Source organism: Melozone crissalis, unplaced genomic scaffold, assembly GCF_028551555.1.
Source record: "Melozone crissalis strain CALT ecotype California unplaced genomic scaffold, PUWL_Pcris_2 ptg000014l_1, whole genome shotgun sequence".
Classification (NCBI taxonomy): Eukaryota; Metazoa; Chordata; class Aves; order Passeriformes; family Passerellidae; genus Melozone; species Melozone crissalis.
In genome coordinates, this window is record NW_026535792.1 from 14,856,895 (window position 1) to 14,883,323 (window position 26,429).

At 41.3% G+C, this 26,429-nt stretch overlaps 1 protein-coding gene across 7 annotated transcripts in view; it reads left to right on the top strand.

Annotated features, from left to right (window-relative positions):
- The first annotated feature begins 10,492 nt into the window (after positions 1-10,492).
- Positions 10,493-26,429, top strand: part of ENTREP2 (endosomal transmembrane epsin interactor 2) — an 87,187-nt gene continuing 71,250 nt past the window's right edge. For 4 of the 7 annotated variants that reach the window (XM_054273035.1, XM_054273033.1, XM_054273034.1 and 1 more), the window contains exon 1: positions 10,504-10,694. In XM_054273035.1, the coding sequence (XP_054129010.1) occupies positions 10,569-10,694 (126 nt within the window). In that variant the 5' untranslated portion in view covers positions 10,504-10,568. Of the gene's footprint in view, positions 10,695-26,429 lie in introns of all 7 variants that reach the window. The other 3 variants (XM_054273031.1, XM_054273032.1, XM_054273037.1) reach the window with 2 other exon arrangements.

Sequence of the window (26,429 nt, forward strand, 5' to 3'; positions counted from 1 at the left end):
AAAAAACGAAAAATAGAGATTAGCATTGGAATACAATTGTTCAGCATATTAAATCCTTCTCATTTTGGCATTGCCAAAAACAGAGACTTTGATTCCACCTGCCATTTCTACAGACCTCAGGCCACTGTGGTGAGTGATGCTGCCAGCACTGTTCCCTAGGCAGCCACAGAAGTACACTGCTCATTATGCACTGATATTCCACAGGGATGGTTTCTATTTCCCCTCAGGCCAACAGTAAGCTGTTTTGGAAAATACACAGGCAGTATTCCTTTAAAAAGAACAAGTGCCTCTCTTTCAGAAGAAACATGGGTAATTATAGAAAAGATTTATTTTCATTTTGAAGAAGCCATCTTCCAGAAGTGTCCCTGGATGCAGTCATTTGCATGGGTAAGATTCACTGTTGTAGAGCAGTGACAGAACCTTTAAATGCACCAATAATCAGCCAGAGTCTGTCCCAGCAGCCTGGGTATTCCAGGTGTTCTGTTTGGAGTGATCTGTTCCTTCTGCACTGGAGATCTGCTGAATCACAGGTCCCATGAGCTCTTTTTGCACCCTCCAACACCAGAGTCTTAATTCTGATAGAAACTTGGCCATGTACTTTCTGACCAGATGAAAACTGGTTTTGGGGGTTGAATGAATGCCCTATTTTAAAAGCAGTTTGAAGAGCAAAGAAAGCTTTGCATGCTGTTAAAAAAGCACACCCAACTTTCAGAACACTGTCAAAAATGGAATATTGCATTTTTATACCGATTTAAGTAGACAGGTAAGAGTAGGTTTTCACAGAACAAATGTAATTTCTTGACTTGCTCTATATTTTTCTGTGCTGAAAGGAAATTTAGTTTTGTGCATAAGTGAGTCACTTAGACTTACAACAATAAAGTCAAAGATTCTTGGTACATATGGATAACAAGTTTATAAAGGCTTTTCCATATGTTAATTGCACCTGAGTAATAAATATATAATAAATAATTATGCAGAAGTTATCTCTTCCTGAAAGTTTTTTTCAGAAAGTATACAGTAAGACTTCTGTCAATTTCTTTTACACACACACACACACACACACACACACACATATATATATATATATATTTCTGCCATTCTGTTGCCTAAGAAAAGAGTCCCTATAATGCCTAAGAACTCCAAATACCTCAGGATTTTATTCAGGTGTAATGTTCTACATGGGTGGTGCATTTCAGAAGAAATAGCTTCTCTTCAGGCATATTTGTTTTAAGGAAAAATTATTCTGTTCTACCTCAGGAAAAAAATCCTCTTCTTTCCAGCCAGTGTGTTGAAGTGAGAAAAAGTTCATTTGCAATGCCTGGACAGAGATGAACAGTAAGTTTATCTAAAAAATAAATCTTGAACACAGGTGAAAGTAGGAAATGTAAGAATTTTTTTAAAGTCTAACAATTAAAATTTTAAAAATATTTAAGGGGTTTAGTTAATAACTATGAAATCTGGTTCTCTAAATTTTCCAATCCTTAGTCATCCTCAGCAGCAGATTTGGCTGTGCCATTCTGCAGAGGGGAATGTTTTGTATCTGGCTGACTGTCCTCAGGGCAGTTGGTTTTTAACCTGTCTCAATTTAGGGTGACTAAATTGGGTTTGATCCTAAATATATTCTATATTTCATCAGCATTTAAAACAAATGGATGCTACAGTAGTGTGTGATGCTCAAATAAACAAATCATAGCATTTTCTTTCTTTAAGTCTTTTGCTTTGAAAATGGACTTGACCAGAAAAAAAAAAGGCAGAAAGGTTATAATAGCCTAATAAAACTTCCAGTGTACTCTGCAAGTATAGATTACTGGAGAATTATGTCATTTTTCTCCTTTTACTCTGCATGTTGTTGCTCTGAAAACCTAATGCAGAACTCTATGTGGAGTTATTTAGGGAAGGCTAGAGGTATTTAGAAAGATTCGAGAAATGCAGAGAATCATGGGGGCTAGGTAACCAAAAAGGAGAGTGAGGAGAATTTGTAAATGTCTGCAGAAATACAGCTGTGCTGGTGGAAAATACTAGACTGGAGAAGAGGGTGTGGATTAAAAAATATTATCCCAATATATTACACCAGTGTACTTCTATCTGCAGCTTTTTCTTGCAGCACAGTCCTGCTGTCTCCCTGTGTGGAGCAAGGGCACAAGATGGTGCAGGGCCTTGAGTGCCACCAGAAACGTGCTTCTGCTTGAGGTGCTTCAGTGCCCAGGGCAGAGGATGGGTTCCACAGAGTGCCCAGGGCAGAGGATGGGTTCCACAGAGTGCCTAGGGCAGAGGATGAGTGAGTTCCACAGAGTGCCCAGGGCAGAGGATGGGTTCCACAGAGTGCCCAGGGCAGAGGATGAGTTCCACAGAGTGCCCAGGGCAGAGGATGAGTGAGTTCCACAGAGTGTCCAGGGCAGAGGATGAGTTCCACAGAGTGCCCAGGGCAGAGGATGAGTGAGTTCCACAGAGTGTCCAGGGCAGAGGATGAGTTCCACAGAGTGTCCAGGGCAGAGGATGGGTTTCACAGAGTGCCCAGGGCAGAGGATGGGTTTCACAGAGTGCCCAGGGCAGAGGATGAGTTCCACAGAGTGCCCAGGGCAGAGGATGAGTTCCACAGAGTGCCCAGGGCAGAGGATGGGTTTCACAGAGTGCCCAGGGCAGAGGATGAGTGAGTTCCACAGAGTGTCCAGGGCAGAGGATGGGTTTCACAGAGTGTCCAGGGCAGAGGATGGGTTTCACAGAGTGTCCAGGGCAGAGGATGGGTTTCACAGATGTGTTTCAGGGCTGCAGCTGGATTAGCCAGGGGTGGGTGGATGGTGCTATGGAGCCTTTGGGCATGGAAGGGAAATCTCTGAGGCCTGTTTCAACTTACCCATGGAAGTGTTCCACCAAGGGGACTGAACTGTACAACTGCTGAGTTGTTTCTGTTCCACACAGTCCTTTTGGTGTGTTAGTGTGCGGATGAGTCCTTTTACACCCCACAAAACTGCCACAGTTCATGTATCTAATCATGTATGGTCAGTTACTGCAAAAAACACTACTGTGCCTTCAATTTGAATGTATTTCAGATACATCCAGACAGCCATTTTTGCCCTCTGATTTGCAACTGCATTTCACAAAGAAAAAGCTTGGAAAAAAATATCCAATTTATCCAATGTCCAGTATGTTGGAGACTGATTTCATAAAATTTCAGTAGCAACTTCATATGAAAGAAATGCCCTGCATGAATTATAATTTCATCCAAGAACCAGAGTTTCTTTAATAAGCCTTAACTTCAGCTCACCTGAGTTTCCATGCTGAATATTCTTTCTGGTCTCCTCAGTTTTCCAAAGTAGAAGCTGTGTTCATCTATCAGGTTTTAACTAAATTGCTAAGAGCAGCTAAGCAAGCTTTGAATTATTTAAGATTGAAGTTTTTTGCAGAAGCATTGGGTAGGCAATGTCTAAGCCACCAAACACCAATTCCTGATTCTCCAGGGAAGATCCTTTTGCCCCATATTTACAGCTTTTCTCATCTACCAATAACAGCTGGAAAGACTATGTGCTTTTTATAAGCTATTTCCTAGAAAGCGTGTTTAAGTTTTTTCCTAATATTTTGCTGATTTTTACTTGATAGTGATTGGAAATATTTTCATTTTTCTCCTCTATTTCTCAGGAATGCATTCATGTATAAGAAGAATAGCTAGAATCCCACAAGCAGATTGTATGTGCTTTATTAGAAAATCCACAATCTCAGCAAGATACTTAGGTGAGGGATTATGGACTTCTTTCTTTTTCATTCTAAATACTTTAAATTACTTACCTGTAAATCAAACAAATTAATTTCTTGAAAATTTTATTTTGGGAATCATGTAAGATGTTAAGAGGTGTTTTCCTCAGAAAACTAAGGCTTTAACTTCGAATTTTAAAAATGTATCTCACTTATCTTTCAGTAAAGGAAATAAAAACCTACTTGAGAATGCATAAAATGATTCTTCATTTAAAATTATGCTTGGATTTTAGTGGCTTAGCTAAAAGGTGAATTTTGGACTAATAAAAGTGATTCTGTTAAGTTTTTATTTGGGAATTTCAGCTATTTAATTTCTACAGTTGAAAATATTTTATCTAGTAGATTCTGGCCCTGTAAAATCTAGCCATTTTAAAAGACAGTATGAACTGGCTAATTCTACCACATTTTTTTTTGCTCTTGACAATGGGATCAATAAGGAATCTCATCACTATTACTTGTTACCTTGTATACAGAACTGTTGCACGTTTTAAAGTTTTACAGAGGAAACGTGATATTATTTAATGCAGCAAAAAAGGTGCTGTCTAAAACTTCTTGTATAATATTGGATTTTCTATGTTTTAATTTCTTAGATTGAAGTCCTGATTAAAATAGTTTTATTTTTGCTAAGGCTTGGACAGAAAATACCAGGTGCTTCTTTGGTTTATGCTTTTTGGGTTTTTTTGCAGGGATTACATTTTCTGCCACCCCAAGTGTGATCATCTGGGAAAGAAATATGTCTCATTTTAAAAAATCTGAGTTCTAGTTTGCTTTTTGTAAAACTGCAGGGCAATCTGCTTTTCAGATCCAATCACGTGTACTCAGTGTGAACTTTCAAGCAGTCATAAAATGCAGAGCAATGATCCTGATTTCAGTGGCGTCTGTAGCACTCCAGTACACTCACAGGGAGGAAGCTATTCTAAGGTAGGTGTTTCTGAAGAACAGACACACATTACTTTCAGGTTAAAGCACAAAAATTGAGGTTTCTTTCATTTTTTATCTGCAAAGCTTTCTTGTTTAAAACCCTTTTGGCTCACATACAGAAGTGATTCCTATAGCTATATATACGCTTAGATAATGTTCTTAAAGGACGCTATTTTTGTGAAACCAACTGATCTGTGATTATCCTCTATGTAAAAACATGAGGAACCACAGTAATGGCTGTAAAGTAATGGCAGGTACTTTTCTTTGTCTCCTTCAGTTCCATGACTGGTTGGGGTACAAAACCAATTCATAGGTGCAGAAAAGCTGAGATATTCAGGGTTATATTCACATATAACTCCAAGTCCTTTCAGAGAAAAGTGAGAGAATGTGCACACAGGAACCAATCACACCACCAAGGATGGTGTGGGTGCCTCAGTTTGGGAAGGACATTGAGCACCTCCAGAGGAGGCAACCAGGCTGGTGAGGGGCTGGGAACCCTGTGAGGAACAGCTGAGGGAGCTGGGAGTGCACAGCCTGGAGAAAAGGAGACTCAGGGATAACCTTATCACTCTACAACTCCCTGAACATGGTTGTGGTCAGATGGGGTTGGTCTCTTTCAACGGGCAACAAACATCAGAATGAGAGGACACAGTCTCAAACTGCATTGGGGAAATGAAGGTTGGATATTAGGAAGAGGTTTTTCCCAGAAAGAGTGATAAAATATTGAAACCTGGAGAGCCTCCAGGAGCCTCCCTGGAGAGGTGGTGCAATCACCATCCCTGGATGTGTTCAAAAAAAGACTGGAAGTGGCACTGGGTGCCATGGTTTAGTTAGGGTGTTTAGGGCATGGGTCGGACTCGATGATCTTGAAGATCTCTTCCAACCCAGTCATTCTGTGTAATTCTGTGTCTGTTTTGCAGCTTGCAGTGGAGATGTGACAGTTCCCCTTGTTTGTGTTACCTTTTGGAACCTGACTTTATCCAGGCGTTGATTCATTGCAGGGCTCTTGATGATTGTGAGGTAGATGCTCTTGTTTTTAATATATCCTTTTGAGAACTTTCATAAATAGGCACTTAGGATTCAAACACAGAAGTAGGGCTTAGTCAAAGTCTACTGATCCTCACATTCATTTTTAAAGTTTTTATTCATACTATTTTTGAACACAGAATTGATTTGCTTTGTGAGCTCTTCATTCACTTCCACAGAAAAACTGCTGGGAGTATCATCATATATGTGATTTGCCAAGTGAAAACACAGTGGATAGTTCTATTAGTATAAAAGTAGGGAGGTGGGAAGAGGAATTTTATTTTTGAGGTTCATTGATTAGCTACAAGTCTGTCAGAGGCAGTTATCCTATTTTAAGAAAATTGTAGAGTCATCAGGAAGCAAAGTAGTACCAAAGATAGCAGTGCCACCATAAGGTTTTAAGTGTGCAGATTTAATTCTATGATCTCTTCTTACACTGGTGGGCACTGGCACGCATTGTCTTCTTGTCTTTGACACATTTTGGTATCTGCTACTATGAGGGGGCTTTTATATTTTCAAAGCCTAAAGCTAGTGAAGCAGGATACTTCCTGAAAGATGTTGATTAGAATGGAAGTGGTGTATAGATAAAGAAATCTTTATTATTTGCTGTCTTGCCCTCCTTTCTGTCCCTGCCCAGTACAATTTTTTGGAAGATAAACTTAAGGAAGATTGGCTGTCAAGTGCAAGAAAATGTAAATTTCTTTTTAAATGTACTGAAATACCAGCTTCTGTTGCCTTTGGAATCAAATATCCTTACATGCTTAGAAGTTGGCATGTGAGAATAAGTTGTTCTTCAGTTCTGCCAATGATACAGACTTCATATTTAGGTAATTATAGCCATAAACCAATTTCATTACCTCTGTAAAAATTGGATATATTGGGGATGGTTCCTGGTAAACTGAGATAAAGTATGTTGGAGTGCCTTACAAGTTATTTTTAGAACAGGGCAAAGTGGAGCCATGGAAGAAGATAATTAAATTTTTTATATGTGTGCCAAGAAATTATTATATGCTTCAATTGAACTTATCCTGGATGTTGTGGTCTGGATACTTGATTCCCTTTGAGGAATCAACATGGACAAAAGAAGTGGAATTACTACTGCTGGTGTTATAGGGATGCAACAACATCTGAATGGCTGAGAAATGACTTGTTAAATATTAGAATAATGAATTTATTTTAAGTCAAGGTATCAAGATGAATTATGAAGGTTGGATATGGAAGAAGATATGTTAAGTTTGTGGGGGTTTCTCATTTTGTGTGTATGTGTAGATAAAATTTGCATTTTATCTTTCAGGGCTGTTACCACATTCAACCAATTTGCACTCCATGTTTAAGATGTACATTGTGTGGGACAGCCTGGTTTGTAAGTGCTTAATAAGCCCTTAAAGCTGCATCCATAGAAAGGGGCTGCTCCAAATCCTGAGCTCATGTGAGGGATGCAGATTTGAGCCATGCTGGATGTAAGTGGCAGTGGCAGGGCCCTTGGACTTGCTTTCAATATCTGTACCCTGTGGGGCACCTTTGTAATGGCAAGAGAGGCTTTGCTGTAACTGTGAATTTACTTCTTTTTGCTCCTTTCCCAATTCTGTCATACTTGAAAATGTCATTTGCTTCATCTCAAATAACAGTTGAAGAGACAGATGCATGAAATTCACTGCAGTGCAAAGTGGGGTAGAATAAATACAAGGTAGAATAAATATGAACTTCTATCCACTAATACAGTCCTGAGGATGAAGCTGCTTTCTGAACATGTGGGAGCCAGTAAAGGCTGACAGTTATGGTAAAAGTGGCATCATTTTCATACTGGCTTCTGAGTTTTGATGGGTTTTAACAGGCTAATAATAAGGTCTGATATATAGTGCCCTTCTGGCTGCCTTTGGGAAACTAATTATTTGGTAAATTTAAAATGAGTGGTTTATAGTGTTCCCAAATAAACATGGCTATTCCAAAGCTTTTGTGGCCACAGTTCTGGAAGAAGTTTCAGTACCACATCCCACTTACAGTTACATGCAGTGATCTGGCACTGAAAAATATCAATGGAGGTATACCAGAAAGGTCTCTTCAGCAAAATAACTTTAGTTAGGGACAATACTACTTCCCAAATTGCTCTCAAATACTTCTCAAACAAATCCAGCAACTAAGACTCTTCAAAGAAAACTAAGAAGTGTGTCCAGAGCTAATTCAGATCTTGAACAGTATCTATCTACATCTGAATGCTCACAAACATTGAAGGGACAAAAAGCAATTTCAAGTCCAGTAGATTCATACTGGAAGCCAAAATAATTTTTTTTTCTGGTAGCCTTAGTTGACCATATTGAAAGCTGTGGGAGTATTGATTACTTGAGAGCTTACCCACATGTGAGGTTCATGGACAGCAGATGATCTTATGGATTTGCAGTGCCAGATCATCCTCTGGATTACCCACAAATGTAGATTTTTAATTTTTTTAAATTTTTATGTACAAGTTAGAAAGTCCTTGGAAATGAAGGTAAATTGCTTTGTATGTAACACTTTCAATAGTATCAGCACAGGGAGTTAGTGAGATGTAAATTCACACCCCAGTGTAATGTGTCCTAATTTCTGCAAGCCCTAGGGCCATCTTGTTCCTGAATGAGAGCACCCAGATAGAGGTTTAAATGCATTTATTAAGGTTTCTGATTGTCCTGCTGTTGAATAACCTAAAGCATTTCTGCCTTGATGGAGAATGAGCTACTTCATCATGGAGACTGCAGAGGTTCAGTTTGCATCTGGGCTTTGGTTTGGTTTCTTTTTGCTAGAATCTTTCACTCTATTTGGCAGAACATTGGAACACAGACTCTTCCTTGACTTTGAAAGGGGCATTTCCAAGTAATGTTTCCAATGTTGGACAGCAAACAGCTCTACTTAAATACAAGTGGATGTTAGTTTTAGTGTGAACTGGTATAACCAAAAATTCAGTGTGATCTATAACCATATATTCCCACCTGCCTTCATTTATCTGTTCTGCCTGGGCTTTCAGGTGGGAGGTAGCACACCTGTGCCCGCAGTCAGTTTGGGAATATCAGCTGGGAGTGTGTAGTGCTGTGCTGTTTCCAGCTGAATCCTATTTGTTATCAGGCCCAGTCTAACCATGTCATTGTAAGCTAACTCTTCTTCTGATCATGAGCAGTGTTAATGTAGTACCCCCTGCATTTGACTAAAAACTTTTAGCAAAACCTTTGTTTCTTCAGTGCAGAGTTTTGTCAGGTGCTTTTGCCTCTGATTAAAATATGGCTTGTACATGTGCTGGAGGAGTATTTCAGCCATGGGGTGACACCATGGTGGGGTGACAGCAGCTGCTATCCTATGATATTGTATGACACAGTGAATTAAGCTGAAAGCAGCAAGCTTTTTTTGGTTCTTCTGTTATAGTAAAACATCTGGATATTGTATAAAGAGAAGAAAACCTTCTCTGACACTTGGCTGTCAAGGCGCACTTCCTCACTACTACCTCCCAGGAAACTATTTAATGCTAAGAAAAGTTCCTGTGAGAAAAGAAAAAGAGCCTCAAATACAAAGTTTTAAGCCTGGTGTACATGTGGTGTTTGGATTGAGGGGTTTTTTAATGAATATCACAGAATTACAGATATGTAGACTACATGTACCAATTCCTGTATTTAAAAAAAACCCAACAAACTATTTTAGCTGATTATGGTGCTACAAACATGTTAATCTTGGCATAGTTTTGCTACCTAAACTACCCTGCAGTATAGTTACACTATAGTATATACTGCAGTATAGTTATACTATAATATCCTGCACTGTAGAGATGGTTACCTGGGGTTTGGGTACTGTTTGTATGTTTTTCATGAGTAGGCCAAGCTGTTTGCAGTTGATCCCTAATTGCTGTGATTTCCCTTCTGCAGAAAAGTGGCTTCAGGTGCTGTGGGCAGCCCGACCATGCTAGACCCCGCTGGCAGCAGCAGAAGGGCTGGGAAGTTTTTATAATTAGAAACCTCATATGTTTCTGCTACTGGGGATGCTGTGCCTTAGATTTGGTTACGGTTTGCTGTGAGGAAAAAAGAAAACCCCAAAATAAAAACCGTTCAAGATGCCTTCTGCACAGCCCTGAGCCCCAGCCCTGCCCTTGCTGCGCCGCCGGACGGGAGCACACAGAGCACGGGGGGAGGCTGCCGGTGCCGCTGCCGCACAGAGCGCAGGTGGCAGCGATTTTGCCCTCAGGGCCGCGGCGGCAGGAGCGGGATCGGCTCGGGGGCGCTGCCCGGGCGCCGTCCGGCTGCAGGGGGGCCTCGGCCCCGGGCCCCTCGCCCGCCGCCCGCCTCGCACATCTCCGAGCCCGCAGGGCCGGCGGCCGCCGCCGCTGCTCCGGCCGCTGCCTCCGCCCGCCATTGGCCGTGCTCAGCCCTCCCCCGCTCCCCTCCCCTCCCGGAGCGGCGGGCGCCGGGCAGCTGGGCTCGGGCGCTCCGCGGCAGCCGCGGCGGGGCCGGGGCGCTCCCCGAGCGAGCGCGCCGGGGCTGGGCCGGAGCGGGGCCGCCCCCGCCGGCGGCTGAGGTTGAGCCGCGCCCGCGCGCTGCAGCCCCGCAGCCCCCCCCGCTCCGCGCCTGCAGCGGGGACAGGAGGCGGCGGCGGCTGCCCCTCGCCCGCCGTGCCCCGGCCGGGGCCGCGCGGGTCGCTGCGGGCGCAGGGCGGCTCCTCCTCCATGCGCCGCGGTGCCCGCAGCGCCCGGCTGCCCCGCGGAACGCGGGGGCGGCGGGAGGCGTTGCGGGGCCGCGCGGAGGATGCCGGCGGGCGGCGGGGCGGCGCGGGCCCCCGGCGGGGCGCGCTCCCTCAGCCCCACGGCGCTGTCCCGCAGCCTGTCCCGCCTGCGCGAGCAGCGCGCCCGCTCGCGGGCCATGCTGGCCCTGGGGGTCACGCAGATGGTGCTCGGCTGCCTCATCGTGGCCGTCAGCTTCGCCGCCCTGGCGCTCACCACCTCGGCCCGCGTCCGCCACTCCTGCCCCTTCTGGGCCGGCTTCTCGGTGAGTCTGGGGCGCGGGAGGGGGCAGGCGGGAGCGGCGCCTCAGGGATCCTCGGCCGCCCGACAGGTGGGTCGCGGGCGGCGGTCGCGGGCCTGGGCGCCCTCCCCGCGCTGAGGCGGGCAGGTGAGCTCCGCGATCGGCCGTGCCGTGTTCTGCACGGCTACGGCGCTCTCCGGCCCGGCAGCAGCGCGGTGGCTCTTCCACCTCCTCTTTGGAAGGGCTGGCCGAGGTGGATTGGGTTTTATCAGCAGCGTCGGGTGAAAGTTGGGATGACAAATGAGCCTCTGGCGTTAGCTCAGCCGCCGGTGCCCGCTCCAGCGGCGCTGACTTGGGCTCACCTTGAGACGCGGCCGGCGCTCGGCTCTGGCGCGGCTGCAAATTGAGGCACCAGGCGTGAGGTGCTGGAGGTGACCAAAGGGGACGAGCACAGCAGGAGTGGGGTTTAAGGTAAACACACGGCGTGGAAAGTTCCCCGAGGAGAGCACGAGTGCTCCGGAGCGCTGGGAGGGCCGGGGCTGTGGGGCAGCCCAGAGCCCTGAGGGAGGCTGCCGGTCTGAGGGAAAAACTGAGCGCAAATTGGGGTCCTTCTGATTCCTTTGTATCCTTGTATATCCTTGTCCACTTTCCATTGTGTCCTGCTGGCACAAATTTAAAACAAACAAAAAGCCTGAAAACCCAGAGTCGATAGTCTGACTCAGGTGGTCTCATTTAGTGCTGATCATGAGGGGCTGCATCTGTGTGTGGGCACGGTGCACACATGGACACATTAGGATAATCCCGCTTCATGAAAATTTTTCTCATAAGCAGTGAAATGGGGCTTGACATTTATGAAGAATTAGGCATTTCTGAGGGCACTGGTAACAGACTCTGTGCTATTGGTGAAGATTTGCTCCATTTAATTTAATGCGTTACTGGTTTCAATTATGTCTCTTCAGCTCTTTTAACGGACCAGAGAGTTTTCAACTTCAAACGTGCTTGTTAGAAACCAGAACAGTTAGATAAAATATTTTGGGTTATTTAGTTCTGAGCATGTGGTAGAAATAGTGTAATTTTTAAAAAGTCTTAAACTATTTAATATGCTCTTATGCAGAATATTACTTTTTTTCTTTTTTTTTTTTTTTCTGAGTCCTTCAGAGCAGAAGAGTTGTTTTGGATTAATTATTTAGATATCTTTCTTGATTTTGTTGTATTTTATTCTAGTCTTGAAAAGAAATATGAGCTTACACTAATAGCATTGATGTTGTAATTGTCATTCTATTGAATTGGATCCTCTGCAAGATAATATGCAATTATTTGTTGTGATGAGGTGTGAGTTTTAGGTTCAGAATCTGGCTGCTTACATATTAATGTGCTACTAAACCAACACAGCTCAGGCAGCCTTTGTTTCTTACCTTGGTAGAGTGAGCAGAAATATGCACAACTGCTTGTGGATTTCAGTAAACACAACTTTTTCAATAGCACCTTTTCCCACCTCCTGTGTTCTGTTCAAAGACACTCCTGGTGGTTATTGTGATGCTCCAAGACAGGCTGCTTCCCTTACTGTGGATGTTTCCTACTCTTCTCTCTGTGTATTTCACAGAAAATGTGTTTCCCACGTAAATTTCATGCTAGTTGCTCACCAGAAACACCAAACTTGTGATTCCAGGCTGTGGTAGAATGGGTGGAAGGCTCAGGGAATTGCAAGACTGCTGACTTCAAGGCCTTATTTTCCTGTGCTGTCAGAATGAGGCAGGTGTACCTTGTTTCCTAAACTAAGAGTTACTTTCTGAAAAAATAATTCCACCTTATAAATTATCTATCTGAGCATCAGAATAAACTTATTTTCCTCCTATTATCCTTATCTCTAAGTCTCAAGAACTAAGAGAAAATAGAGCAGTTTTTGAAGCATGATGTGCCCTAAGGAACTTTTTGAAGTTAGTTGATTACACAGCTTTTTCTAAAAGTCCTTGGAGCTATTTAGTGGATTTAACAAACACTAAATATATTATCTCTCACAGCTGAAAAATGTTTCTGTGGAAGAGTAACAGTCTTTAGTTTGCTTCTATAAAATGCAGTTAAAGAAATAAATACAGGTGGGTTTAAGTAACATGAGAGAAAAAGGATGGAACTGTCCTTCCCTTCTTTATTTGGTGCCAAAATCAGACATAGATATTCACTGCCTTCACACAACTTCCCCCTCACTTCTTGGAAGTAAATAACTGAGTCATTTGACATTGAAGTAGAAATTCTGATTCTATTTTGTTGTGTGTTTATGTGGTGTACTGTAGTTTTTAGTCATTAGAAATGCACATCCTAACAGAGACTAGTCTTGCATTGATACTTCTCAGCAGTTTTCGACACCAAATGACCTGTCAATAGAAATGAAGGCTTCAAAAATTTGTTATGAGTATTTCAAATGTTTCTTAAAATAATTTCCTAGTGTTTGTAACAGTCTAGCTGGTTGAAAAAAAAATTCAAAATAGATCAGGCTGCATATTAGACACACAGAAAGTTCTGTAATTAAATGCAATGAAAAGGTTCTGATTTCTCACTTGCTTTTTGAAATCAAGTGCCCATGTTAGTGAGAGCTTATTTAAAGAACAAGGCACCATAATTTCCATAAAACTTTGAAGAGTTCAGAACTTATTTAAACATCATCCCATACCTTAAACATTTTATCTTTCATAGGAAAGATTAGGAAGATGAAGAGTATCTTCATATATTTTGCATTAAGACATTTTTAAGGCAATTAATCAGAGTCAGCCTCACACTGAGCAGAAGGAAATTTGAGGTTTAGATAAGCAGGTACTGGTTAATTCTCTGCATAGGCAGCTTTCATTGGCAAGACCTTGCAATCTGTGTGCTGAAATGCTTGGCAGCTTGTTCCCATTGCAGTTTCCTGGGAAAATGGTGATTTCTTCTTCACATTCTCTCAGTTAGGTAAAAGGAAATATGTTTTTCATATAAGGGAAATGAGCATAAGTGTCTTTGATCCCGTTAAGAGCATCAAGAGCAGAGTACTAGCCCCATTTTAGTGGTGGAAGGATAGGTCTCAAAATTAGGCTGTTCTGGGAGATGGCTGGAAGTATGAGCAGTGACAGGGTTATTTGTCTCTTCTGTAGGTCCATAATTGCTTGAATATGAGAAAATATTTGTGCCCCCTTTGCCCTTTAGGATGCAAACCCTGTGCCAGTTGTAGTGTGTTGTTGTGTGTGTGCCCAGATGGAAGGAAATGCTTCTGCCCAGTGATGTTCATGGTTCCTGCCAGTGGTGGGACAGCAGCAAACCAGAGGAGCTGTGGCTGTGTGACTGCAAAAGCAAATATCACTTTGTGAAGTCTTTTCTTCAAATTCTTTAGAAGATTGCAGAAAGATGTTTATCCTGCTACTCCCCCAATCTTGATTTAAGAAAATGACCAGGCTTAGAGACCAGAGTTCTCTCCAGTAGAGCAAAGTATTAATAAAATAGTAAACTAAATCATAAGATTGCCCAGGTTTCTAAAATTACTCTGGCACTAGAGTAATTGCTGTGTGTTCTTCTATCTCTTTTTTATGTATGGTTACATGGCAGTTGTTGTGTTTTTGTATAGAAGTGTGTTGCTGGAAGATCTTGTGCTGCCTTTTCTTTTTATTAAGTTTCTTCTGAATTGTGCCTCTTTTCATCCATATCCCATGTTCAGAGCAGATCAATTCTTCTGGCTTAAAAGCATCTTTAATGTAGAGTGTTTTCAAGGTTCATGAAATACCTGCTTTTTTGTGTTCTTTGAAAATGGAAACAGATATAAAGGGAGATTGTTGGTGTGAACTCAAACCCAACTTTTCTTTTGTGGAAAATGGGAAATATGTTATATACTTGCCTACTTTATTAACTGAGAAAGCTGAATGTAGGAGTCTTTTCTGTAGTTTTCTATGACTTTGTACAAAATAGGTTTAAAAACCTCAGGTGGTGCTTAAAGGAGTTAACTTTCAACAACTTCTACTTGTCTGTGACCCTGGCTGTTCCTCACATGCAGCAGGTTGTCCTGGCATGTTCCTGTACAAAATCATTGTGGAATTGAAGGGGAGATGACAATAAAGATTATTTGTTAGCAATTGTGGTTTTCTCTTCTCCATTTCAGCAAAAGAGTTTGGGTTTTTTTCCTTCCTCCTATCCCCTGTTCTGTCTTCTTCTGGTATTTTCCATTATTGCCTGTGGATAGTCAGGAGGAGTAGAGGGATAGTTGTAGCTTGGGGTAAGGAACTTTAAGTTTGCATGAGAAGCCTCTTGCCAACAGTGTGACTGTGAAAGCAAAGCCAAGCTCCTTGAGGGAAAGGAACCTCACTGCTCCTGTGGTGTGATCCAGTGTTCAGTGAACTGGGACAACCTGGAACACATTTATTTGTTTATTTGGCTTGGAGATGATAATTTCATGACTAGGACTCCAAGGGCAGCTTTCCTGTCCACCTGCTGTAGGTAGAAATGGAACTCCAACTCTGTGGTTATCAGGTGGTTTTTCACCAAATGTCCCCTGTACTTGTGAGCGTGCTCTATGAGGGCTCTGGATCCTCTCTGGGGTATGAGAACCCCCAGTATGGATTGCTTGGTTGTGCACTCCTGGTTAGCACACACTGCCTGAGAGCTCAGCCTGCAGCTTCCTTGGGGGAAACTCTGTTTGGGTGAGAGTGTGTGACCAGATCCCTCCTCTGCAGAGGATGGTTCTGATAGCAGATTCCAAATCACAGCTGTAGGGGGATAGAACATAAAACGTAATCTTATCCCCTAAAGAGTTGCGGCTGAACCAATTACCAAAGATTAGGAGCAGGCCTGATGTTAACAGGCCCACCTGTGGCCAATAAGAACTGTGGTATAAAAGAGTGGATTGGTGGGAGCTGGAGTCAGTTGGCTGCTGTGAGGACAGGGAAGAGTCAGTGTCTGGAGGAGCTGTGTACCGGAAAACATCAAGGAGGTACGAGACTCCAGCAGTATGGAACCCTTGCAATGTCATGTAATAGAACCTTTGCCACACATAGCCATGATGATTAGTTTGTTGTGGACAATTTGTTATTCTGTGAAGTTTGCTGCTGGTTCAGCACATGTTCTATATCTCTAAATATTCACTTTTAGGCTTCTTTTGGAGGAGTTTGTGTTGCTGGTTTGGAAATTGGGTAGGTAAATTTCCACACAGAAGGAATTTTTGGGAGACTTACCAGACCTTTAATGCAGATTATCAAATAGTAAAGCCCAGGGAACAAATGAAACTGATTTCTCAATGTGGCTGTTGAAGATCTTATGTCATTCCTAAAAGAGGATGCATCCACTCACTAGGACAGTTACTTTGATGTTCCTTGTTTCAATTTGGTGAAATTTAGAAGACCAGGAAATGAATCACTTCAAAAATCCTACAAGTGACTTGGTAATATTTTGCCTATTCACAATATGGCAAATAAGTCATGGTAGGTTTTTGCCCCTGTGATAGGGACAAAATCAAAGCTGCTCAATGGGATGATACATTTGAGAAAGCAGTACTACCAGTTTGACTGATCAGGTAGGAATTTTAAGGTGTAGTGTCAGTTTTGGTTACAAATAGTGGAACCTTCAGTTATAGACACTTGCAAAAGAATTACATAAACTTTGATTCTTTGAGACATTATCTGTTACTGTGTACCACTGTATCCTTTATTAACTACTATTCGATTTCTGGGTTTTTCTGACTTCTTTTTGGATTTGTTGACACCTCAGCCACCTCTTTCCTTCCCTTTGTAAGTTTGTCAGGGCTTTGAAATGTGAGCAGTCTGTGGAAGGAGGTCAGCTGTCTGGAACTTTGTGTCTCAGGAAGCCTGCTAGGGGTGTGTGTTGTGCTACACAGTGTTGGTAAAAAAAAAATCAGTCACCTGCACAGGCTTGCTTGTCACCTTCACAAGCTGCACAAGGATTGCAATGTGCCATGTCTGTGATGGATCGTTATTAATTGTATTAGCATTCTTGGTTTGTACATCCTGACTGTATTGTGTGACTGACAAAAAACCCAGAAACATCCAACCCAGAAAACCCACAAGGCTGTTAATAGATGCCGGTTGAACCTTGGCATTGGTGCACATGAGGAGGAGCACATGAGGAGGAGCTCATACACATCATAGAACATCAGAACTGAGAGGCCTTGGGTGCATCCTCTGTGCTTTGTGGAGTCTGTGCTCAGGCAGGGCTTTGGAACAGGCCATTCATGGGTGAAAGTGTTGTTTCCATATCCTGATGGAATGATAGCAAATCAGCTGGACAGAGGAACAGTCACAAAGATGACAGCATTCCTTTTTCATTCTTTGAACTGTGCCTGGTAAAATAACTGCTTGTAACTTCTGAGGATTTGGGGCCAAGTAAAACCTTGCGATTTTTTGTCTCCAGTGCACTAGAGAATAGCAGACTCATGGGAGGCAACATTATTTGTTTCATGAGGCCCATCAGCTTTTATTGCTTCTGAGTATGTTCTGTTGCCTTAGCCTTAAGAGCAATTTAATTTAAAAACTTCCTGTGTTACAGGAAGGAGCAGTGGAAGAAAGCAAAGATAATGATGATAAGAAGCAGGAGGTGTCCAGTCTTTAGGGAAGAAATAACATTGTTTTTATTAATCCCATATTATTATAAGTGACCTGTATTCTGAAGTCTTTATATTACTATAGGTAGCCAGACTGCAGAATAAAAATACTATTTTGAGTAAATCTCTTACTGTTGTCAGCATACAGCTTTTAGTTACTTTGTTGTGGGTTGGTCTTTGTTTTTTCTGTAGCAGAAAGACAGATGTATGTTTCAGTCTCTTTAGGAATGAAATATTTTTCCTGCCTGCTGGTTGTCCTTTCCAGCCATTTTTTTGAATGCTGGAAATGTAGGAGCATTGGTGTAAAGGACAGTAAATATTGCCCAGGAAGTTAGGAGAACTAGCTGTGAGGAACAGGTTAAGTCCACTGAGAAACTTGGACAGAGTTAAGTACCTTGGTGGAAGTGGGAATTTCTAAGGTAAATAATCTAGTTATTTGCTGCTGCTGCTGAACATATTGCACCTTCATTTTAGTTTTATGTTGTGACTTACTAAAGGAATGAGTTGTGAATTATTATGTTTAATTAGCTATTCTTTCACAATTGATTTTTCTGCTCACTCCTGTGCCTTCTGAGATCCAAGGGCAGAACAGATAATGGGACTGTGTAAGGTGTGAAGTGCCTGAAAATATGTAACTTACAGGAGTAGAACAATTTCAGTGTATTTAGAGAAAGCTACTCTTCTAGAAGCAGGTGGTGTGGTCATTACCTCATCTCTTTGGGAAGCAAGCACATTGCTTTAAAGGAGTGTTATGCAAATGTGACAAACCTAGGGAATTTATAATTGAGGAATATTTATACATTCAGAACATCCCAGCTTACGTGCAGGCAACATTTTAAGATCAATATGCCCAAAGCTTGGTCTTCATCTTTGGCAAAGTCACAGAATCGCTGTGTCTACCCCATAAACAGAGGGTTTACAATCTGTTTGTAAGGACTCTGTGTTGATAATTCCTTCACAAGCTCTTGCCTGTGCAGTTTGAAGCTGCAGTCCTGTCCCCAATCTATTTTGTCATTGTTATTTTTGGTGGTCTGTGGATGTGTCCATGTCAGTGTTCCAGTTCTGGTTGTGTGTGTGCTCCCACTCACTGCTCCTGCCCACCAGGGGTGTTCTCACACACAGACTCTGCTCCTGGGGATAAATGGAGCCAGAGGATGAGCTGGGAGAACAAATGGAATCTGCTGGGAGGATGAAATCTCTGGGCCAGACTGGAGCCTGTGTGAATGGTCACTCATCCACTGAGTGCTTGGTGTGGGTGCTCTCCAGACCTCTCAGATTCTGTTGCAAACAGATCTGCTGGTGTTCCATTTGCTCTTTGGCCTCACAGGTTTTACCTGAATTACCCATCTGAGAGCTCCTGTGTTGTGCAGGGGATGTGAGCTCCCCACAAATGGCTGGAAATGCTTTGTGCTGGGCAGAATTTTCCTCCATCCTGGTTACATCTCCATTGGTAGTTTGCTGCAGGTCTGCAGACTAAAATAGCCAGTTCTGAGGAGCAGATGCCAGTGCTTGGTGTGTTACTTTTAAGGGCCTTGAGTGGGTGGAGTACTTTTGAGCTAATTTGCAGTAAATGAGAAATACTTACTGGAATGACTGCTGCATCACTTATTCTGAACTTATTCTGAGACATTGTTTTCCAATAGATTGTGGTTTAAAAAATTGAATAATTTCATAATATTCTAAAAAGTGTATTATTTGGTTTTATTATTGGTTTTGTTTGGTTTTATTTTCATATTCTGATAAAAATGAGTAAACACTTTGAAGAATACGTATTTTTGCTTAAAGGAGGCAAACTGAATTTAACACTTGGATTTCTGATCTTTATAACAGCTTGATTTAAACTTGGGTAGTTGAAACAGCAGCACAATTTTAAACTTTTGGGTCTGATTTACAAAGTAGGAGTTACTCTACTTTGCAAACTTGCTTTCAGTTTTAGATATGAACTTTCCTTCTTTCTAGAAGCCATCATCATGAGTCATTTCTGTTCTGCAGAACCAGTAAATAATGTCCTCACTGATAGCTATGCAGGTTTGTTATTTCTGTCATTAACAAAGAGTCAATCCCAGCAGAATTATTTTCATGTGTGGGGTATAATGTACTTATGAGATTTTTTGTTTTGCTACTGTTTTAGCAGAAAAGAGCATGGCTTAAGCTGAAGATTCTAGATAAGCCTTCAGTGCCAGAGAGATAAAAACAGGTGGTTTTAAATTGAACACACTTAATCCAGAGGCACTGAGATATAATAAACATGTAGCTTTATGCTGTCACTTTTGTATTCACTCTCTTCAGGGAAAAAACTCTTTTCATCTGTGTGGAAAATTGTGTTTGCAGCTATTTTTCAGGTGTGTCATTCTTTTGTCTGCTAAAGAAATTAAGATTACTCTTAGTTAAAAAAACAAACAAAACACCAAACCAGCGTCAAGCATTCAATGTAAAGAGCCAAGGGACAACCTGATTTATCAATAATAAACACAAGTCATTATCTCCCTATAATGCATTCTAGTGAGCATGGTTCTATCAGAGCATCAGAGCAGTCAAACTCAATGGTGTTCCTTTGTTAGAGCAATGGAAGCTTTTGTTGACTAATGCTACTAAAATAGTGGAGTAATTTGTTGACTAATGCTACTAAAATGAGAGGTTTTCAAGTTCTGACTCTGTGAACAGTCATCAAGAATTTTGATGTTGCTGTGAACATGTGTGACATTGCTGTGTCATTCTGGAAATAACATTGGTAGAAAGTGGTTTTGTCATATCTTGAAATTAGCTGTATTTCAAACAAATTTTATCTTTCCCCAGGCTTAAATACAAAACCTTTTGAAAACTTGTGAAATGTATGGCTAAAAAAAAACATAATTCCACTCTGCAGTGCAAAGGCTGCTGCCCCGTGTTTGTGTTGCTGTGAAGGGAACTCAGTCTGTTCTGTGTGTCTCAGGTCATCCAGAGTATCAAACTGTACACTTGACCCTTTCCATGTTCCCTCCTAAACAGACATTTTCTGGGGGTGTGTAGGACCACTTACACATTCTTGTGGCAAGTTTCAGTTTTTCTGTTGGTGAGCTGAAAATAAAAATGCATTTAGAAAGCTCCTAATGAAAGTGTGGCATTGTTAGGTGAACAGATGAGCTTCCTCTTGCTTGCCTATACAGACATGATTTGTATCTGAAAGGGTATTGTGTTGATTGCAAATGAGAATAAACCAAATGGATGCTGTTGTGGTCCTTTCTGCCTTGAAAATTGGTTTCCAAAAAGCAATGTTAATTCAAGAAGTCCTAGATCTGAGTTTTCATTTTGCAGTGGTTTTAAAAATAATAGAGTTTTCATGTGAAATAAATTCTCATTAAAGAGTAAAAGGGAACATCAAAAAAGAATATTTCTGAGTTTGCAACAAAAACGTTGACTTAGGGAGTGGAGATTTATTTAGATACAACAGAGTATAATGAATAATTGTTATGTTCAAAGTAACATTAAAAGCAGAACAAGACAAGCCACAAAACACCACTGGAGTGAGGGGTGTGAGGAAGGAAGGAAGGAAAATGCATGTAGGATAATGGCTCATGCCCTGGAGACACGTTACCATGGGTCTGTAATTGCAGGACTCCCTTACAGCTGCACCACAGGATTTCTGTGATGCACCTGTGCCCCTCCTAGCACAGAACCTGCTGCATGAACCAGAGGAAATGAAACCAGTGAGGGCAGGACAGATGGGCTGGCAGGGGCACTTTGTCTGCCTGACAACCCTGCACACTTTGGGTGGGATGTTAACAACTTGTCCATGTTGCCTTTATGCACAAACCAGCAATGGTTGTCCTTTCAGGAGGACTGAAGTAATGTGATGATGTAGGAGTCAGGTTTAATGTGTAGGCTGAAGTCTCTCACATCAACAATTTCTCACATCTGTTCTGGTACAAGTGGAGGCATTAGCTTTTTTAAGGAGTTCCTAACAGGAAATTCTTGTCCTGTTTATTCTTGTGTGACATATATTGGTCTGGACCTAAGGAATTTATAATAATTTAGAACTTATTTTCCTCCCTTAAAAATTTTCTTTCATTCCTTCTGAAATTTGGAATAAAGCTTCACAGTCAGACCATGCTTTGAGATCCTTTAAAAGATCACTACAATAAGTAGTGACTAGGAGCAGTACTAAAACATTGCTGTCTGTTTTTGAAGTTCATGTTAATTCAGTAAATATTTTCTTTCCTACCTAAGTACCTTAAATCTTCAGTGCAGCTTTTCCTTTGAGCTTTTCAAATACTCTCACTGTGGCTTGACAGACTCATTTCTCTTGGTATGTAATATTTGCCTTCTGAGTGGAGAAGAACCTTTACTGTAAAAGCAATAATGACAGTACAAACAGTGTTGCACAGATAATAAGGATAACCAATATCACACCAATATCTGCTGGCATTTGGTGTCTGCCAGAGGCCATGTGCTCATCTTCCTTCCCTGACCTTCTGTTGTGCTTTAACAGAGCTTGGCTCTTAGCTCAAGAGAAAATCCATCAGTTAAGGAATGATTCCCTGGAAGGAGCTTGGCAGCTTCCTTTGGACCTCACTTCTGGAACTGCTGGATTTTCTCTTCCTGTGAGCCAAGTGTCTGAAAGATGGAATATCAAACCAGCTGTTAGGGAGAGTGCTCCCCAGGGACAGGAGCTGTCAGTCTGGATGAGGTTTGTCTGAAGAGTTCAGTCACACCCATCACTGCTTTGTGAGCCTCAAGAAATGGGCAGGAGCAGAAAGAATTTATTTTCTACTTCTGACCTTGCACCTTCCCCTGCAGCAGTGCCCTTTGTGCCTGTGGGACTGGAATTCACCACCAGGCAAATTGTAATGTCCTTCCCCTTGATAGTTCCCTCTCATGTCCTGGCAGTTTAAAAACTTGCCTTCCAGTATGAATTGTTTGGGGTTAGCTTAAGGTTTTGCCTCAATCAGCTGTTTTGGTTCATAACTCCAGAAGTAATTATCTTGTTAACTAACCTATTTTGAAAAATTAGAGAAAATAAGAAATAATGGGGAAAAAAGGAGTCAATTTGAGAGTTACAGTTACTTTTCAATCTTGAATATTTTGGCAGCAAGCAATTTTATTTTTGTTTTTGGAGGTTGGTTATTTTGGGATTCTGAAGATTTCTTCCCTTCATCAGTGTCTGATTTGATTTATATAACAGCAATGAAACAATATAGGTCTGTGAAGAATTTTACCTATGGAAAAATAATTCTATATGCACTAACATTTAGAACTCCTGGAAAGTAAAAATCAATTAGATTTTTGTTTATAGTTAGGTATTCATGTTTAGGAACTATATGGGAGTCCCCAAACAATATATTTCCTGCTGTATTTGACTTAATCAAGAAAAAGAATCTGGTTCCAAATTGAATGCTGTAGTAATGAGCAGTAGCTCAAATTCTTGAAAACTAAAACTAGATCATGTAGAAATTAGAGCAATGGTTTAAACAATATTTCCCTGATTCAGAAAGGTCTAAAAATGCTTCTGATGCCTTCTGTGAACCATATAACATCAAAAATGTTAGACCTCCTTTTGCCTCCAGCCCAAGTGCCTCAGGAATCAGTGTTTTAGACAGTTTAGCTGCTGTTGATGTAATTCTTGTGTAGAGTTTGAGACGGTAAATGAGACCAATGTCAGGAGCAGCTTGTTTTGGTTTTGGGTAAAGCATGACAATGCAGCACTGGAGCTGTGCTCTGTGTCATCCAGCTGGCCAGAAGCTCCACTGTGAGCCAGGAGTGTCAGGGAAGGTGTCAGGGGTGCCCAGCTGCTGCCTCACCTGCCAGGGCTGTCCCTGCTCCTTGGGACACTGTAGGGACAGCCAGGGGTGGCTCTGTGCGAGTTCCAGCAAATCCTGCACCAAACAGAGCTGATGGGTGTGAATTCTGACTTACAGCTCAGGCCAAAGGACATGCCAAAGGTGAATAGGATGTGGAAAGCTTGTACTTAAAAATAATATGAGGCTTTGTGAAGTGTTCTGTTTTCTGAAAGCAGAAAATTCAGCAGTCAGTGTAATTATATTTGTTTGAAGCCCACAAGAAGCCTGTGGATTAACAATAATGCACAGTGATTGCATTAATCAGGAGACTCTAGTGGAAATGAGAGGTTTAATGGTATAAATACATATAATAGTACTTTGGATGAAGTAAAAATACTTTCTGAGGAGATCATCCTGAAGAAGATGAAAAATTGTAATTTTACAAACAGATTTGGAGAAAAGAGTTCCTTTCTTTTCCAATTAAATTACCAGTGAATAGCTTGAAAAACAAAAGGTAGGCTTGTGTATTAAAGAAGGTGGTTTCTCTAGCATGGGAAAGGATACCTCATACAGCTTTTCAGTTAGTAAAGTTGTACTTGGATGGAGTGTGGTTTACTGGATTTCTCAGAAGCAGGCACTAACTTCAGTGTAAGGCAATAAAATATTAAAAATCAATGTATTTGGTGTCTGTTAAAGAATTCCTTGGTCATTTAAATGAGAAATGTTTGCTTCCCCAGTTGCCACTTGAAATGCCTGAGGAGTGGGAAGATGAGAATAAGCAAATAGTGTGTTCTCAGACAGGATTCACACCTCCTCAATCCCCGAAGAACTTTCTTAAGAAATGTGCTATCTGTTCCCTCTGTGTTTCCACATCTGACAAGTGATGATCTGTTACTTCACTAAGCTCTAAATATGCCCCACCATTGGATAACAGGGTTGTACAAACACACTGGGGAAACTCTAATAAACATTATAGTGATGAATAGTTCTTGCCCTTCTTTGCCTGAGAAATTAAAACTTTGCTAGCTTAACCCACCCATGTTTTTAAAAAGTAACTAGAGCACATTGCAGGGACAATGAACAATGAATTCAGTCCTATCACTGACCCAGTGGTCTGTAGCAAGGCTTTAAGGAATGTGCCAGCAGATAGTGCAAGGAATATTTCCTAGAAATCTAGGATTGTAATATAGCATTAGTTGAGTGTAGGTTCACAGTTTATAATCCTGTGGAATAACAAATATATGGAAGTAACCCTCTTAAATATAAATGGAAACTCTGCAAAAATATTGTTTGTGTGTTGGTTTGGTTTGTTTTTGTTTTTTAGTTTTTATTGTTAATTTGTTTGGGGTTTTTTTTTGCTTAGTGGGGATTTTTTTTTTGTCCGGTTTGTTGTTGTTTGAGTTGTTTTTTTTTTTTTAATCTATATTGTGGGGATTTCATAATGTGGTGTTGAAACAAACTAGAACAAGGTAAGCTGACAGCTGATCTTTCAAGGATGCACTGCCTGTAGGGGTTTGTTTGTTGTTTTGTTTTCCTACAAAATGGAAGTCAATTATTCAGAAGGAAAAAAAGCAGTGAATCCAGAAAATTCTCTTGCTTGGTGAGGTAATAATATCACAGTTTTACAGTGACCTTTCTGTCTGTGGAGGTGAGGGTCTCCAATTGCTGCATTGAGCTGGGAGCTGTGCCCTGGTGCTTTTGTCAGGTTGCCTTGGCTCCCAGCTCCAGTAGCCTTTGTGCTTGAATGCAGCCAAGGGTCCCTTCCCTCAGGGAATTAAACTCCTCCTGCCTTTCTCTCACTTCTGTGGACCTGAGATCTCTTCCTCTGCTCTCTCTCATCTAGCTCCTTTGCAGAAAGTGCTGATCAGAGGAAAGTTTGCAGAATGCAGCTGATTCTTGACTGAGAGTAAAAAATAGTTAAATACTATTCTGTGTATTTTTTTTTACTGGTTATACATTCACCTTAGGGAAACAACCAAAACTAAACCCACCCAAAAACCCCTAAACAGTGAACATTCCATTTGTAATTGATCTTAATAATGTTTCTCCTAGCTGAATTGCATGAGGAGGGGAAGAAACATCACAGGCATAAAGTTAGTGCTTATGGAAAATTAATGTATGATGGAAAGGACAGGATTATTTAGTGGTCAGAATTGTCTTCTACCAATAGAATTATCTCCTCCTGCACCAACACAGTTAAAGGGCTGACCTCCAAACAGCACAGCTTTGCTAAGGGTGTGAAAGTAATGTCCTAAATAAAAATGCAGTCAAGCTTGAGAAAAAGCACCGTGGAGATGATGTTGTGATTAGGAAGGTATTTGGCGTCTTCTCCATGTTTGTTAAATGGTTTAATGATGCTACCTGGGCTGGCTGGGCTGCTCATGAGTAAGTGCAGGTTTGGGTGTGAAAGCTGCAAATCCCAAGTGTGATCAGTGATGGAAGAATTGGGAAAAGGCTGCTACCATAATCTCATAGAAACTGCCAGAAACTCAAAAGATACTTTAACAGTGATCACATAGTAAACAACATTATCTTCATAGGCTCTAATTAACAGCCAGAAAAATGACCATCCTTTCTGCCAGTTTCTTCCATTTGCCTCCATTGACCCACGGAAGCAGAATATCCTTCTGGTTTTTATCAAGAAATTTATTTGACAAAAATAAAAATTAACTCATCAAAATGTAGGTCCATAACAAAATCATAACAAAATCTTATCTACATTGTAGCAAAACAATAAAAACTTTGCTGTGTTGTAGCAAAAGAAGTTTGAAGTAAATTAAGAGGGCAAGTAAAGATGACATGGACTCCAAAACAGCACCAAAGGCTGATTGATTTTCTGTCTATATCATTTCATTTAGACATGAGCTATACTGCACTTCATAGGCTCAGATGGCAGGACTTGACTTGTGAGTTTTACTGGTGTAACACTATATTTTGAGTTTGATTTTTCTCCTCTTTTTTCTTTTTTTTTTTCTTCTTTTTTTTCCCCCTGCAGCCTAGTGGCCTGCATGAGTTTAATACCTGATGGTGTGTAACTAACTGGGCAGCAGCAGTAGCTTAGCAACATCAGCTAGTGCTGATGAGCAGCTAGTGCCAAAGAACAGTGTTGGCTTTTATCATTTTAAAATGCCAGCTGGTTCTTTAATAGTCTTTCTATATTTAAAGATTAATTGATAATTGTGTTTTAACTTGTAGACCTAGGCTGGATTTCACCACTAAATTGTTTGATAAAGAATTTGGGAGTCTCAGAAGTTTGAACTGTAGGCATTGATATAAGATTTAGGAAGGACATGGTAATAACTAAATCCCCAGGTGAGATACTTGGTGATGGAGAGTACACAGAAACCTTCCTTGCTTCCAGTTCATTGTAAGTGCACGAGCAAAGCTGCCTAAAATGCACCAAAGGAGTGGTAAACTGCATTCTCTGAGAAT